The sequence below is a fragment of the Thamnophis elegans genome, chromosome 5 (genome assembly GCF_009769535.1).
Source record: "Thamnophis elegans isolate rThaEle1 chromosome 5, rThaEle1.pri, whole genome shotgun sequence".
In the NCBI taxonomy this organism is placed as follows: Eukaryota; Metazoa; Chordata; class Lepidosauria; order Squamata; family Colubridae; genus Thamnophis; species Thamnophis elegans.
This window is the reverse complement of record NC_045545.1, coordinates 16,790,071-16,808,209: the sequence shown is the minus strand read 5'-3', so window position 1 is coordinate 16,808,209 and position 18,139 is coordinate 16,790,071. Positions and strand designations below refer to the sequence as shown.

The following is an 18,139-nucleotide window of genomic DNA, read 5'->3' as shown; positions in this document are numbered from 1 at the left end:
TCCTAGAAGAAGACAAACCATTTTTGAACCATTGCCAAGAAAACATAACCATGTCCATAAAAACATCAGAAATCAAGTCCCTAGTAAAACAACATCTGTGATACCCTGTTCTAAATTGACCCATGTGTAGAACTCAGTTCCAATTGTGACTGCCCATGCAATCTGATTTCTGCTAGAAATATGACAGACCTCTGCTGCTGTAGAGGGGTACAGAGATAATCTTGAAAAAGATACATAGCAGTGGTTATAAAAACATGAACTTGCCTGGGAAAACAGGAAGGGATAAGAAAAAAACTCAATATAACCATACCTTGACTTTCTTTAATATAAGAAGTGGGAAGAAAGAAAAGCTGTAAGGTTAATAGCAGTAGACTTATATACCGCTTCATAGGGCTTTCAGCCCTCTCTAAGCGGTTTACAGAGAGTCAGCATATTGCCCCCAACAATCTGGGTCCTCATTTTACCCACCTCGGAAGGATGGAAGGCTGAGTCAACCGTGAGCCGGTGAGATTTGAACCGCTGAACTGCTGATCTAGCAGTAGCCTGCAGTGCTGCATTTAACCACTGCGCCACCTTGGCTCTTTGGTTAACCTATAATAATAGCTTGTATCAATAAAATATTAACATTTCTTGTGTTGTCTGTTTCCCAACCTAATCTATTTCATAAGGTTAACAATTTTCTAAGCTATAAGATAACAGGGATGCGGTGGCACAGTGGCTAAGACGCTGAGCTTGTCGATCAGAAATGTTGGCAGTTTGGCAGTTTGAATCCCTAGCGCCGGGTAACAGAGTGAGCTCCCGTTACTTGTCCCAGCTTCTGCCAGTTCGAAAGCATGTAAAAATGCAAGTAGAAAAATAGGTAGGAACCACCTTTGGTGGGAAGATAACAGCGTTCCGTGCGCTTTCAGCATTTAGTCACACCAGCCAAATGACCACGGAGATGTCTTCGAACAGCGCTGGCTCTTCAGCTTTTAAACGGAGATGAGCACTGTCCCCTAGAGTCGGGAACAACTAGCACATATGTGCGAGGGGAACCTTTACCTTTACCTATAGATACTAAAATCTTTGCTTGGAACGCTGAATCATACCTTGATCATGCTTCTGCCAAATGTATCTGTTGAAAATAGTTTGTTTCCAATTTTGAGCCAGGATTAATTGACCTGAATTACTAAGAGAAATCCTGAACATATAACAGTTTACTACTTTAATCAATGTCTCAGCACTTCCGGATTTTTATTTACCTGGTAGTTCTGGAGATCTGCAATTTTTTCTTGCTGCACAGCACAGTCGCTCCAGATAAGGTTTGCGGTCTCATCATCATCCCGAGTCTTTGCAAATCCCATTTCTTCTATTGCTACCCGGACTACAAAACAGAAACAGGTACATGAAAATCAACATAAACAATTAGATTTCTCAATATCTAGAGAGCTAACCTTAATTTTCCAGATTTGGATGTATAGCAGATAATATTAGCACACAGGATTATTATTAAAATTACTTGCATTGTTCAGCCCACAACATGAATACAGGTAGTTCTCAACTTCCAAACATTTGTTTAGTGACTGTTCAAAGGTACAACTTTGAAAAAGGTGACATATGACCGGTTCTTACACTTCTGACTGTGACAGTATCCTCATAGTCACATTGATCAAAATTCAAGGTTTTGGAAACTGGCATGCATTTATGAGGTTGCAGCATATCTGGGTCATGTGATTACCATTTGTGACCTGGCTTCCAACAAGCAAAGTCAATGGGGATTTGCTTAACAACTGTATGATTTGCTTAACAGTGGCAAAACAAAGTTGTAAATTTAGAAACAATTCACTTAAGAACTGTCTTCCTTAGAAAGAGAAATTCTGGTTACAATTTTGGTCATAAATCAGGGGCTAGCTGTATTCCACAAGTTTAATATTTCCTACTGTAGAAATATAGTGATTGTGCATTAGGTTAGGAGCAAACACTGTCTTATAAAAGGAATCTTAAGACCTTTTAGCTTTCAAAATAATCTACTAAAAACCTTCAATTGATTTTTACTTCAGTCTGTAGGAATATGTTGACTCTGACAAGAATTCACTTTATAAATGTTTCTTAGTTGTTGCCTTTCTAACTAAATTTACATAATGGAAGATACAAAATACGTATAATTCATTGTCTTCTTGGTTAATTGCTTTGTGTTAACAGGCAATATTTGTACTTTTCTTCATTTATGCTAAGTGAAAAATCAACAAAATGTAAGTGATTACGGCTATAGATAAGCAAAAGCAGAATGCTGGAAGAATCAACAAAATCTAAGTGATTACGGCTACAGATAAGCAAAAGCAGAATGCTGGAAGAATAGTAAATAATATTCAAGAACCCTGAATGGTTAACATTGAGCTTAAAGTGAAAAAAACAACAACAAGGAATCCTGTCACATTTTATATAAAATTCTTCTAAATAATGAAGTATCTCCTAATGATACTTTCACTCTAAATGATTATAGTAAGAATATGATATTGACTGGACATATTATAACAGCACATCATAATCCTCCCAATTAAAAACAGATTTTCCCCAGCTGAAATGCTAAACTCCAGTTTAACAACAATGTGCTCTCTTTTGTAATTCATGTGTCAAATTAATGTGAAATTGAATGACCACACTGAGCTTAATGCATTATAATATTGAAAAATATTAGATGCTAGATGTCTAAGGAGATGAAATGTACCTTTAGGATTAATTGCTAGAGCAATTTACCAAGACAAAAAATACTTCTTAATATGCCACTTTCTAGCAGAAGGGTAGGATTTTAATAAAAGAGAATATATATATAGATCAGGGTTGAACTGTGGAGTCCTTTGTATTTTTGTGCTTCGTTGTTTGTTGCAAACATTTCATTATCTGACGGTGGTAACAGAAAACAACAGCCTAATCAAGGAACTACCAAGGAGAAAACCACACCCCCACTGACATTGACACAACAAGCTACTGTATATAACCCCTACACTCACTAGCACTGATGATATTGCCTAGTCAAGTAATGAAACATTTGCAAGCAAACAACTAAACTCAGAAAGCAGCAAACACTCCACAAAATAAGATTTTTTAAATAGTTACTACTCACTTATGATGGGATTGAAATATCAAGATTAACTTTTAACATTAATCTATGGCTAAAATTTCTAAGTGTGTCACTGTATGGCAATGGAGGAATACATGTGATCACAGTCTGAATGAAAGCCCAAGCATCTGATCTTTCTCAAGGAAGAATGGAAAAATACATTAACATCCTGATATGTAATACCGTATTTTTCGGAGTATAAGACGCACCTTTTTTCCACAAAAAAAGAGGCTGAACATCTGGGTGTGTCTTATAAACCGAATACAGCATTTTTTGCCTCCTGAAGCCCCGCCCCCTCACCAAAATGGTCGTGCATACCCTTATGGAGGCTTTCAGAGAGCTCCTGGGGGCTGGGAAGGGCAGAAATGAGCAAAAAAACCGGGACATTTTCCCCCCCAGCCCCCAGCAGCACTCTATAAATCTCCATAAGGCTATGCATGCAATTCTTTTGACAAATAGGCCCGTTTTAGCAAAAAATGGGCCATTTTTTGCTCATTTTTGGCCCCACCCCACACTCAGGAGCACTCTGCAAGCCCCCCCCCCCAAGGCTATTCATGCCTTTATGGATGGGAAAAACAGGCCCATTTTGGTGAAAAACAGGCCGTTTTTGGGAGGTTTGCAGATTGCAAAATCTTTTTTTAATCTTTTAGAAAGCTCTTTAACTGATTGATGAGAATTACATTGATCAAGTGCTATGCCAGCAGAAACACCTACCTATCTACTGTATTTCTCTCTATCTCTATTTCTCTGTCTCTATCCCTCTACCTACCTACCTACCTACCTAACTACACATACTCTCTCCCTACCTACCTACTGTATTTCTCCATCTCTCTCTATTTCTCTCTCTCTCTCTCTCTCTATCCATTAATCTACCTACCTACATAACTATTCTCTCTCTCCCTACCTACCTACTGTATTTCTCTCTCTTTCTCTCCCTGTCTATCCCTCTATCTACCTACCTACTTTTCTTTTAAATTTGCCTCTTCAAAACCTTGGTGCGTCTTATACTCTGCTGCGTCTTATACTCCAAAAATACAGTATTTTGACATGTAAAGCTTTTTTTGGCTATGCAGCTTTCTCTTCTCCATCCACCTTTCTTTATTTTACCATAGGGTTGAATGTAAATTCAGTAAAATATGTAGCTTGCTAACCAATTTCATATTTTGTGCCAGCAATATTCGCAGTAATGGTTGCATGTTTTTTCTTCTCTCTGACTTTTCTCCTAATTGAGCTTTGGAAAGATAAGCTTGAACTCAAAGACAAAGAAGTGGTTCCTTGGTTATCTGTTTAAAAAAAAGGGATATAGTAAATCATCATCATACTCTCTTTTCAGCAAATTGAGAATATACAGAAAATCATTTTGTCGCATGATACTAAAAACATAGCAAAGGTAAACAAGTGATTACAAACTTTTGAAATACCAATTATAACATTTCAATTAAACCATCACATGATCCTTCTGCAGTGTAAACATACACTCCTGCCTAAACATATACTGGCAATGTGGTATAATGTTTCAGATTTATTTCAAGAGTGGCATTTTAAAATGACAGGGAGTACAAAAGCAACTCTTGCTTGCAAATCATTAAAACATCACCTGTTCCTTGGGTTTATGCTGCAGTTAAATGAACCTGAAAGCAGATGCAGTTGTTTTAATGAACCAGTCAAGTTCTATGACTACATTTCTTTATGTCCAAAGCAGTTGTTATATAGAGAATACCACAGTGGTTGGTTATGACCGGTACGCCTGTTCCGGTACGGTGCTCCAGAGGGCCCGCCCGCCATCCTTACCTGTATTTGAGCTCTTTGGAGCGTGCAGCGCCTGCGTGATGCTTCACCGAGCTGCTGAAGCATCGCGGAGGCGTCGCGGAGCATCACAGACAATAAGTACACATGCGCGTGCTACGCGGATGTGCGTATACACTGCATGCTTTCATTGCACCGTACCAGTTGCACCGGGATCTGGAACCCACCACTGGAATACCAACACTGCATGGTCCCAATATGGAAGTAGCTTGATAAGTATTTAAAATCTTTTCCTGTGCCCCCACCAAATTCCCTGTGCCTTTTTTAAAAAAATATAGAGAATATAGAGAAGCAGCACGACCCAGAATGGAATTATATCTGGAGGTCCATTATCTAATCATGCATGTGATATTGGCAGGACTGGATAGAATATATAATATCTGAACTGCTCATAAGTTGCTTGTTAAATCCAAAATATAATGTTTCTGTAATATGGTAGCTTACCTCCCTCATTAGGCAAGGATGGCATTATCTCTGGGATGCTGTAATCAGAGAGCTACACACAGTCAAGGAATTTAAGAGGCTTTCCAAGCCAATCTTCTTTTCATACCATTTCAGTTCAAGATTGAAGCAAAACCCAGATTTAAGAGTGGGGGACCCAGAGCTGCCTGTATTTAAGTAGAAAAATGTACCAATTACAAAGCATTCATTGCAGATCAGTTTTCAGGATTCAGATTTTCAGAAAATTTCTTTGAAGACATCTTAAAATTTGATAAAGGGACAGATGAAGAAGAGGGGTTTTTTAATTTATTTATCTTATTTGCAGTAAACTCTGACATAATCTTATAGAGAGACTCTAATCGGGGAAGAGAACTTTTGAATTTAAGCCAAATGCATTTACATTTCCTTATGACATTATTAGGCAGAAAAGATTTAAAAAACCACTATATTGACTGTTATGTTAGATCCAAATCCTGAATTTTTAATAATTTAAAATGAAACATGTAAGTATATCATGGTTGGCTTTAAGGCTAAGGAAAAAAAAACTATATCCATGTAAGGGGAGGATCAGAAAAACCATATGAAATTATATCAGACATATCAAGTTACAAACCTACAATTAGTTCTTAATCTTTCACAAAGAAAATCAACCACCAGATGACACTTAGAAACTCAAGCATTGTATTTTTCATCCTCTTCTGATATTTATTTTGAAGGAACATCCAACCTTGTGTTCTCTGTTAACGCAAGCTGGTATTTATCTAAAAGTATATGGGCTAAATACATATTTTAAAATAGCACGGAACAGCCATATTTGTCAATTCTCAAAGGAACCTATGTTGTTTAAAAAAGGAGGAACAATTTCCCACCAAAACATTTTGAGGTTTTCTTTATTGTATTCTTTTTTCTTTTTCTTTTACTTTTTATTGGTTCTTGCTACTTTTTTTAAGTTTAAGTTTGCATTAGATTGTTTTTTACTATTGTAATCAAAATCTTTCATTTTAAAAAATGCATAAAAGAGAAAGAGAAACATACATGACTTTCAGGCTGTTGTCTCCCTACTCACACTATTTCTTGATGCATCATGACTAAAATTGGCTTTGGCATCTTAATCCATCCTACATATCCCAAATTTGAAAATGGGGTTATTAGAACAAAAACAAACTCTAAACAAAATTAAAATCATGTTTCAAAGGATCTGCATACTTGCTTTCACTAATTTAGGATATATAGGGGTCAAGAGAGCAAAATATTTATACAATCTGGAGAGAAACCAGAATAGGTATACTAAAAAGTTAAATCCTTAGAAGATGGGGGGAGAACTATACTCAAACTATAAATGATGTCAGAGATAAGCTAGCAAATTCTGTCAATCAGCAAATGCCACATTATCTCTTCCTTTGAGAAGAAAAAATGGACACGCTTCATGAACAATACCCTTTCAAACAGGGGTGGGATCCTATTGGTTTAACAACCGGTTCGCTGAGTGCGCACTTCACAAATGTGTGCAGTTTACAGATAAATCATCATTACTGCTGGGGAGGAAAATAGCTGAGGTGCGCCAATCCACTCTGCTGCACCTATTAGCTGGGCTTCAGAAAAGGGAATATAGGTGAGTATAGCGCAGGGGTGGGCAACCGGGCCCAGCTGAAAGTCAGAGGGAACCAGTTCGCTCCCAACTGATAGATTGAGCTACCAGTTCGCCCGAAACGGTCCAACCCCTACTTTCAAATATGTTTAAAATGAGATGCACTTGGAATATATTTGTAGTTAAGGTGGGGTTTTTTTCTAAATCTTTATTTATTTGGGGGGTCCTTTTTTTCTTCATGTGTAATGCGTTGTTCATTTTTATTTTATATATGTTTGTCTGAAAATTTCAAAGGAAAAAGAACGAGTCAGGAGACAATGTTCCAAAATGCTTGCTTCCCTCTCCCTCTCCTCCCTCTCCCTCTTCCTCTCTCTCACACCGTCTTCCAGTAATTATATCCTGTATGCCTTTGAGAAACCTAATAATTTGCCTCTAATTAGGCTTCCCTGACTTCCTCCTTCTGACTTTCTAGTCCTTTGCAATTGTTCCAAGCCAGGAAGGACCATTTGTCTTCTCGCTGTGTTTAAAAATACAGAAGGGAATCAAAACACAAAGCCTAGAAAAAAACCAGCCCCCTAACTAGACCCATCCTCCCACCCACAGACATTATGAGCAGCTGTTCTTTCTACTCAGGGTGCAAAGGCTGTTTTATGCTTAACTGGAAATTTCTTGAGTTGCTTGGTGGCTGCTGAATGGAGCAATCCCAGATCCAAGTAAACAAATGATTGAATTGCTGGATCACTTTGCTTCATTGCTTCCTCCTTCAGCATGAGTTATAGACAAGGATGGTACAGTTGTCCTTGTTTAGAGACCACAACTGGTACTAGCAGCTCAGTTGTTAAACAAAGCATTCACTTCCTTCACTTCCTGGTGAGTTACAAGTTGGCCCACTGAAAAGCTTTGGAGACAGTGGGCTGAAAAGAGTGGGAGATGTGGAGCATCAGTTCACATGACTAGGACAATGACTGGGTTAGAAATAAATGTAATTTAGGAGAAGCAGCTGCTGTCTCATGGTAGGGTGTGAAAGCTGCACAAGTTCTTTCTTTGTTTACTGACTGGCTGCTGAGGAGAAGATGAGGGTCAAATTGCCCTCTCCCTGCCTGACGGGCATCTATGGAGAATATGTGTAAAAAAAAGTGTCAAGATGGTGAACCTGACCACAGAATGTACCCCACCTAAAAAGCTGAGCTTTGATCACCCAGTTGTAACTCCCATCTGTACTTTTTTTACATAGAGAGACAGACACACACTCTTCTGCAGTCACCCTTGGAAGAAGATGAATCCCATAGATCATGGTGGCTGGGTATTCTGGGAAGGGAAGATCACACACCTTAAAATTGCTCAGGTTGAGAAATACTGCCACAGACCAAATGAAGCACATTAACCAGGGCACAAGGACAAATTCTAATTGTCATCAAAATGGCAAGAAGGCTTCTTAGGAATGAAGTAGTAGCTGCTGCTAGAGCTGGGAAACAAGGGGAATGGTGGCAATAAGAGCCACCACAGGACTATAACAATAGGCTTGGTAGTGGCTTGATATCTCCTTTACGTCATTTCAAACCAACCTAACAGAACCTCAGTGAAGCAACTGATGGATACCCATTTCTTCAGATAAAATATAAAACAGCTTTCTTTTTTTTGTTTAACAAGCCAGGTTCTCCACTTGCAAAGAAGTGCAAGTGAAGGTGGTGCAGTGGTTAGGGTGCAGTACTGCAGGCCACTTTAGCTGACTGTGATATGCAGTTCAGTGGTTCAAATCTCACCGGCTCAAGGTCGACTCAGCCTTCTATCCTTCCGAGGTGGGTGAAATGAGGACCCGGACTGTGGGGGCAAGTTGCTGACTCAATTTGCTAAAAAAATTGTAAACTGCTTAGAGAAGGCTGAAAGCCCTACGAAGCGGTATATAAGTCAAATAAATAAATAAATAAATAAATAAATAAATAAATAAATAAATAAATAAATAAATAGAAGTACTTTAGCTATTTAGCATGATCCTCAGGAGTGATCTGAACACAATTTGGTTGCCTCAATATTGGATGATACTACCACAGAATATTTTTGGTGGAGCAGAACAGGCATTCTTAGCAACATAACTGATTGAGAATTTTCTGAGGAACCCCTTGCCAGAGAATGGCTTAATGCCTTGGCAATGCATTGTAAAATCAATGATTAAGGAAAGTCCCAACTTTAGTTGTAGAAAATTACCCTGATGGCCAGACAAAAGAAACAAGAAGCCATCTTCCTATATAAAAAGTGAACATTAAAATTAACTGGAGGATTCCAATGTCTATGTGGGGATATTTTTTATGTTTATTTAAAAAAACAAAGTTATTAAAATATATAACGTAAGTATCTTTCAAGCTTTACAAGAGAGCAAGATATAAAAACTGAAAATATTTGCCACCCCACAATTTCCCTGGCTTCACCTATAATTTGTCATCCTGCCCTCTGCCTCCACAGCCCCCTTAAGCACCAGTTGTCAACAACTACTATATTTTCCCAGTTTGGAGATAGCTGGATACTAATTAACTTGAGGCATTATTGGTTGAGGTTCAAATGCGATGAGAACAGAAAGGAGTGGTAAAAAAGATGGGGAAATGGGTCACAAGGTATATCTTCATTTACTTACAGGATCAAATGTCCTACAAGGAAGAGAAGCAGCAGCAAAGGCTGAAGAATTGCCCTTCTTCTGTTCTTACCAAGCCCATCAGAGCCAGCTATCCTGTAAGAAAGAGTAATATAATTCAATACACTGGGAATGGGAGAATTCCATCACAACTGATGCCCATGTATTCTTTTTTTTCCTTCTGGATTTTTCACTCCCACAAAGTAGACCAGACTAGGAAATCCACTCCATAGAAAGATTGAGAGGATGTTTTATTGAGATTGGGTGTAAGAGCAGAATCTTACAAGTCTGTATTATAATTCCCTTCTTATAACCCTGAGAATCAGAGAGGCATCTGTCTGAGCCACTCTAAAGGTTTCTCGTTTCCCAGGACTTAAAGAATGTTAGCCCCCTTTGCTTAGGTAATGGGATTTTGGTGTAGTGAGGAAGGTGCTGTCCTAGAAATCAGAAGATTGTGAGTTGTAGCCCTGCTTTAGGCATGAAAGCCTGCTGGGTGACCTTGGGCCAATTACTCTCTCTCAGCCCAACTTAACTCACCGAGTTGTTCTTGGGGGAAAGGAGGAAAAAAAGGGTATTAAGTATGTCCACCATCTTGAATTATTTATAAAAATAATAAAGGCAGGATATATATAAGTAAATAATTGGTTCTTGCATATTTCTGTCAAGGCCATCTACAGGGTTATACATCTTTATATGCCTGAGAGATTATTTCACTCACTTTTGAGACATAAAAGCAAGGTATAAATGCTTTAATAAATGCATATTTCCCAATTCAGGTCAATCTATGATTTCACAGATTCCCAACAAATCATATTTATTAACTGAGTCACATTTAGAGGTTACAAATAAACAAGTATTTCCTGTAAACAAATCTACACCCTCATTCTTTTTTTGCCTGCTAAAAAGGTTTTGCCCAATAGTGGGTTCTACATTCACAACAATACCTTCAAATGCATTCTAGATGATATACCTGTGCAATATTCACAGGTATTGAGTTGTTGATTAATATTCATGTAACCGAGTTTGGCGACATTCATGTAACTAAGCTGTTGATTAATAAAAGTTTTCAGGACAAAAACTCCCGAAGCAAATTTCTCTGCTGTCAACAAAATCTATTTGGACATGAGATTTTATCAGTTATAGTGGGCAAAAAAGGAACTATAGCCTATTTTTATAAAATACATATAGAATCTGTGTGTTGTTACATTCTTTTCTCTGTACCCCAGCAGTTAAAAATAAATGACACCAGAAAATGGAAGCAGGGTTGCATAGCATATTACTACTAGATGTTACTAGATAAGCAAAACTACTGATCTCTGAATTGATGGTCTCATGAGAAGATCTAAAAGAAAGTCCTGGGAGACACAAAGTATCAGGATCAACTGGGTACAGGTTTCAATAATGCATTTTTCATATATGTTTCTAAAATAATGTCTTGTAATTACCATACCTTCATATTCAATATAAACCAATCTACTAAATCTTAGAACGTTACTCTGGTTCTTTCAACAAAGGCTTGCATGTTTTAATTACCATTAGCAGATTGTGCAAAATATGTAATTATTGTGGTTGGCTCACTTGCTCTAGTCGTGTTGATCAAATAACATCAACAAGAGTACGTAACTACTGGCTAGCAACTTCCTTTGTCCTTGGAAACAAATAATAAACCAAAGTCAAACAAAGATGAAACCAAACAAGCTCTTGGAGGCTATTAATTAAATAATTATGAAATCAGATGCCTTTTTTTTCTGGAATGCTGCATGGAGTGAGTTCTAGAGAAATTGAGGTTCTATCATTCCCTTTGTGAGTTGAGTTAGGTTGAGATGACTGGCCAAAGTTACCCAGTAGTTTTTCATGCGTAAGGAAGGACCAGAGTAGCAATTTCTAGAAGACATTGACACATAGACCACATTTGATAGAAGTACCAAGAATTGTGACCTGATAACGAATAGCACCATCACTTTGCTGACTTGCTGCCAGCAGGAATGACTAAAGAAACCATGAATGTTCTGTAATTTGTTAGTCTAAGGCCGGGATGGCGAACCTATGGCACATGTGCCACAGGTGGCATGCGGAGCCATTTGTCATGGCATGTGAGGTGTTGCCGTCAGCTGGGCAGTGCGCATGCGCGTGCTGGCCACCTGAGTTCAGCCTTTTTTAAAGCCATTTTTGCCCTCCCCAGGCTCCAGAGGCTTTATAGGAGTCTGGGGAGGGCAAAAACAGCCTCCCCCCACCCGGAGGCCCTCGAGAGACTTCAGGAGCTTCCCTGAAAGCTCCGGAGTGCAAAAAAACGGCCCTATGGGCAAACCGAAAGTTCAGGAATGGACTTCCGGTTTGCTTGTAGGGCCAGCTTAATCCCTCCGGAGCGTTCAGGGGGCTTCTGAAAGTCACTTCTGGTTTGCTCGTAGGGTCGTTTTTTGTCCTCCGGAGTCTTCAAGGAAGCTTTTGAAGCCTCGTGGGGGGAGGGGGGCAGGGGACGCTGTTTTCGTCCTCCCCAGGCTCCTATAAAGCTTCTAAAGCCTGGGGAGGGCGAAAAAAGCATGCAAAAAATAGGGGGGATGCCTGTCATGTGTGCATGTGCACTGGGGGGGTCATGCATTGCATTATGGGTGCGGCCCATGCACGACCCCCTTGCGCTCCCTCCGCTTATGGCATGCAAGCCAAAAAAGGTTCACCATCGCTGGTCTAAGGTGTAGACTAGAAATTATAACACATTTCTTTAGCTGCAAATCAGCTCAAAATCTGTATTATATTCTTTACAATTTAGAATCCTGATTCATGTTATGGTTAACAATCCATTAAAAAAAGCTTATTTAGACATTTCCCATAATTCCAGCATTTAGTTAAGTATGCTTTATTACTGTAATTATATTTTTCACGATATATCTCAGGAAGAGACTATTCTTTCCTTCTATTTATAATAATACATATATGCCTCGGGAAAAAGCATCAATAAAGACTATTTGCTTTTTAAAAATACAAGTAAATCTTAATCTCCATTCTTCATTGGTTTATGAAGATATCTGTTGTCAACTAAGTTGCTTTGAAAATGTCCTTCACGTCTTTCCAAAGCATCTTAGTTGTACGTGATATAATATTCAGAGTCTCCCTAAAATGAAAATTGGTATTAAATTTTATTCAAAGTTTCCTCAATCCCCAATATAGCATATACTCATTTTGAATATAATTCATGTTGAAAGCCACATGAAAACGACAGGATCTAAATTAAACAGAATTTTAGGACAAGTATTAACTGTCCTGAAATCCATTTCAAGATCTGGAACAAAGATATCACTGCTGTTTTGCTGAAATTGCTGAACTTCAGAAAGATGGTGTAGGATGAAAATGAAGAAAAGCAACTTTAGACCAAGATTACCACCAGATGGAGGCCTCTTCCCATTATTGGTAAAGAACCACTGCAGAGCTATTCAAATTCCATCTTTACCTCTTTAACTACCATAAAGTTTCAAGGGGGCAAACGATAAACTTTTTGAGAAAATGTGGAACTTTACAAACATAGAAGGGAATATAGACCTTTCCCTTGATTAAATTCAGGAAATAAAGCAGGCTAGTTGCATGATATAAGCTTGACAAGTAAGTAAAGGGAAGAAATTGGATCAATTGTTAACTTCAATTTCATACCAACATGAGCCTCAGCAATCAACAGTTAAGGAGGCAGGAATAATGACATAGATCCACGTCAACAAGACACTCTTAACAAAATCACTTTGCTGTAAGGATAGAGTCACACATCAATCTGATTCCATTATGGGCAATCAATTATATGGACTTCTTTTTTCTTATTGAAGCATTAAAATCAATTAGTAAATGAAATAAGGGGGGAAAGCACTAACACAGGTGAAGCATCTTTAAGAAGTTTCTTGGTGTAAGAAGTCAAACAGCACCATCAGAACAAGGAACAACAGACTGGCTTAAACAGAAAAGTAGCCTTTAGCTTCAAAGCTATGTTATAATGGTGAATACAAAAAAATGGTTTCTGAGAAAGTCTTCATCTAAAATATGGTGGACTTAAGAAATTACATTTCGAATAAGTACACCATAGAAGTTTTCTCAGCTATTTTCAGCTGAGTGCCTTTTCTTGCTATCTTCCCTGAGGAATACATGCTGTTTTTTAATTGGGGGAGGATACCTATTATGTACATGATGGTTTACAAAAAAAAGGCTCTTGTCTCAAGGGCTTACAATCAAATAGAAGCACACATGAAAACAACAAAGAAAGGGAATGTTCTGACCTAGGCTTCCCAAGAGCATGAAGCAAACTCCTTGTCCCATCAAAAAACCACTTTTATTAATTTACTGTGAATTCTTCTCATTCACATCCAGCAAAGTCTTTCAAGGGAAGATTTACAGTCACGGACCTTTTCTAGCTTGGAGCTCGATATCTGCAAAACTCGGAGAGTCATGAACCAATTAAACAACTAATTATCTCCTGCAAACTCCACTCCCCATTCGCTCCTATTTTATTTCCTCGGGGAGGGGGCATTCATTGTCCACCTGTGGCCTTACTTCCAAGTTGACCCCTGTTCTTTAGCTGTTCCCTTCATCTGCCAAATCTGAGCATGCACACACTGGGACAAACTCCAGCTGTTCGTCTGCCTCACTGATGTCTGACTCTGAAGGCAGCTGATAACTGGCATATGGCTCTGGCCCCCTCTTTGCCACCGACACAGCCCTCATCAGGGCCTTCCCCAGACTCCAGGACTGCCCCATGTTCCTTCCCAACCTCCTCACTGTCCGAATCTGCTGCCAGCTCTGCTGGCTGCCTGGTGGGCCACAACAGGAAATGAGAAGAATAGAAAAAAATACACAGTTAATATCAAGGTTAAAGAAAAACAAGGATGAACACATAATTCTTTCAAGTGAGTATAGTTTGGTTTAGTTGTATAATTGGAACCATATATACAAGACAGTTTCCTCTCTCAAGCATTTTATATATTACTTAAGTTACTTGAAAGAATACCAGTCCTTAAATGGAAACATCAAAGCAAGGTATTTCATCTCTTCAGTTCAAATAGTAAAACCCTTGGTACTGAAAAAAGCACGTGTGCAACAGAAAGACCACAACCATCACAAACAAATTAATCCCATAAACATCAGTATTCACAAATACTTTGATCAACATATTACACAGATATACAGGTAGTCCTCAACTTACAACCATTTGTTCAATGATCATTCAAAGTTACAATGGCACTGAAAAAAGTGACATAACCATATTTTAATTTATGACCGTTGCATCATCTCTGTGATCACAGGAACCAAATTTGGAAGCTTGGCAACTGGCATGTATTTAATGACACTAGCAATGTTTCAGGGTCATGTGATCACGTTATGTGACCTTCTTACAAACAAAGTCAATGGGGAAGCCAGATTCATTTAACAACCCTATTGCTAACTTAACAATTGCAGTAATTCACTCAGCAACTGTGGCAAGCAAGGTTGTAAAATGGGGCAAACACTCACTTAACAATTGTCTGCCTCAGCAACAGAAAATTTGGGCTCAATTGTGGTCATAAGTCAAGGACTACCCGGAAATCTTGTGTATGTTCAGATATTGCTGACAACAACTGACAATACATCCACTAGACATAGACACTGAAGTGCTGAATTTCATTAGGGAGCCTAGAGATGTTCTACCTCTGCCCAGTATGTGCTTTAAAGGATAAATTATGACCAGGGAAAGATGAAAAATATCAAGGGAGAAATGACCTGAAAGAGATGGAATCAACCTCAACATAGCCTGCTTCATTATTTGTTCAGAAAACAACAAATAACCTTGCTGCTTGTATCTTTATAATCTTCTGTTCATAGCTATTGTAAGGATAAACAAAACAAATACTTCAGAAATTACATGCTGTACAGACTAAAGATCAACCAAGTAATTATTTTGTCTTTTCAAAGCACATTATCTGAATTCAGCATGTTTCAAAACTAAAAACTAAGAATAGATCTTGGCCACAAAAATCCATACAATCCCTATTTGGTAGCAAGCAGATACAGATACATTTGAATGTTGGCAGTCCAAATGTGATACCCGGAAGATTATCTTCCTGTTTGCCTAAGAAACTGAACACAGCTCAGAAGCAGCAGTTTTTGAGCAAAAAGGAGAAAAGGGATATTCATACTTTAAATATTCAATCTAGTACATTTTCTCTAAAAGTAATGCTCCATAAAGCCTTCTGAAAATAACTTTTTTTCACAGTGTTTTTAAAATAGCACATCTCTGCCCTAAATTTCCCACCTCTTAAAATAACACCCTGCTACATAATCAGCTGACACTCCTCCACTCACAATGTAGAAGTCATTTGCTGATAATTAACCCATTTGTCCTCTAAAGAATTATTTCACCTGCTTCATTACACTGACTGACCAGGAACTCGGAGATGGAGGGGATTTTAACAACTTTTTCATCTACAAAGTTTTTACACATCTAATTACACATCCAATATACTTCACATTTGCACAGAATTTCTCATCCATGATCTAATTATAGTGAAACAGGGATGCAATAGATTCACAAACTGAAAGGCTATCCTAAAGATCTGCTTTCTCTTGTCCTTGAATGCAGGACATAGAAACAGGGGCAAGTTACAGGAAAGCAGATCTGACTGAATATTAGACATAATTTCCTAACAAAAACAGAAAATTAATATTGGAATAAATTAGTTAGAAAGGTGATAGACTCCCCTGAAGTGGATGTGTTTGTGAAGGGTTGATTAGTTTAATCTGGCTTCCTATCTTGAGCCTGGGGTTAGATGTACTCCTTCCAGCTCTATGATCCTCATAAGAATCATTTTTAAGATGAATCAATTTATTCAGAGAAGGATTTATACAGAGAAAGATTTTTCTCAACAAAAGACAGTCTTTTATATAGGATTTTTTTTATTCTTTCAGGTCAGTGACTGTGGGGCATGTATTTATCCTACATCATTTTCTGCCTTTTACATATGATTTATCTATCAACAGAAGAAGAGAAAGTGTACAATCACTAAAACCCATCTGCCACACCGTCATTTCTTATACATATAAAATATTTTACATTAACTTTCCATTACACAGATGCCCATGTCAGACTGACGCTTTCCATTTTATATTCTACTAAACCACTGCACTGAAGCTAAGTGCCTTCATACAGATCTGATATCCTCTCTCTTGGATTACAGAATCAACCCGAATTCATCAGTCATCTTATCACCTCCAGGCCTGAATTTACTTTATATGGCCTCCCATTCCTGTAATTGGGGGTCAAATGACTTTGAGAACGACAGGGAATGTTCCAAGATAATGTCCTTCTTTTCATTTCATAAGGATACATATTTATTCCATTATTCCAACAATATCTTGGAAAGGAGTTGGAACGAAAAGCTCTTTGAAAGTAGGGAACAAAAACAGAAGTCATCCTCCTGCCCCAGAGCAGCTGGAAAAGGAGACCATGAACACCATCTTTGGCAACATGCCGGAAGCCCGACCACTGCCTCCAGAGTTGAAGGTCCAGCTCTTCATTGAAGGTCTGGAGATCCTCATTGGCATGGGCAACCAAAAGGGAAGCCTTTGTATTTCATCTCCTTTTTGCAAGGAACGATGCTGAATCACTAGTAGCAGCAGCTGCCTCTACCATCCCCTCATCCTCTTATGACACCCGCCCTCCCAGTGGTGCAGCATCAATTTCACCCCAGTGTGTATGTATGTGTGTGTGTGTGTGTGTGTTAACCTAGACAGCTGCCAAAGCATCAGTGGTTTACTCTGGAATAAGATGCACTGGATAGCTGCCACACACACACATACACACACACACATACACAGAGGTTGGAGATAAGAGGATAGGGGAAATCACGTCTAGAAATTACCTGCCAGCAGCAAGTACCGCCCCCCCATGCGAGGATGTGGCTTTCTGCGGGGTCGCGATGTTCCAGCAGGCTCCTCTCGGCTACAGGAGGTCGACAGCCCAGTCCAATGAACGACCCTCTTCCGCGGATCGCCTTCCAACCCGTCCTTCTCCGGCAGCACTTTCTGCTCTAATGCTCGCCAGAGGCCACCAAAATACTGAACCGGAGGGCGCTGCAGCAAAGCTGAGACGGAGCAATCCACTCACCATCTAAAAAGGGGGAGGGCAAGCTGACTGCGAGACGGGAGCAGTTACAGTTAAAGGCGGCTTTGCGGCTTTCACGTGCTCCGTGTGGTAACCGCAAATGAGGAGGGGGGTCTCCCCATGGAGTAGTGAGCCCGGCCTGAAGCACGGCCTGAAGGAAGAGGCTTCGCTTCTTACCGCGTCCGCCCCCCCTCTTATGTTGGGAAAGTGGAAAGCCCCGCCTCGCCTCGGCTCCCTCAAGCGGCTTTTAAGCAGGGGGCGATACAAATGGGTTTGAGCGCGGTGACTGGAGGGATGGACCTCCTCGATCAAAGTTGCTGTTAGGATAAACCACGTCTAGATTTGCGCTGCCTGATCCCCCAAGAAGATTCCATCGTGAATAGGTCCTATCGATTTCAGTGGGATCGGCGCTCCAGCAGCAAAGAGGTTGCAGCTGTCACCTGTTTCCCACCTTCTAACCCTAACTCG

The 18,139-nt window shown here is 39.2% G+C and overlaps 1 protein-coding gene across 1 annotated transcript in view; it reads right to left on the bottom strand.

Annotated features, from left to right (window-relative positions):
* TTLL7 (tubulin tyrosine ligase like 7) overlaps positions 1 to 17,658 on the bottom strand; it is a 75,697-nt gene extending 58,039 nt beyond the window's left edge. The window contains exons 1-5 of the mRNA XM_032217373.1: positions 17,430 to 17,658; positions 9,565 to 9,657; positions 5,351 to 5,514; positions 4,252 to 4,383; positions 1,242 to 1,363 (exon numbers count right to left, since the gene is read on the bottom strand). Of these exons, the coding sequence (XP_032073264.1) occupies positions 1,242 to 1,363; positions 4,252 to 4,383; positions 5,351 to 5,375 (279 nt within the window). The 5' untranslated portion in view covers positions 5,376 to 5,514; positions 9,565 to 9,657; positions 17,430 to 17,658. The remainder of the gene's footprint in view (positions 1 to 1,241; positions 1,364 to 4,251; positions 4,384 to 5,350; positions 5,515 to 9,564; positions 9,658 to 17,429) is intronic.
* Positions 17,659 to 18,139: the final 481 nt, after the last annotated feature.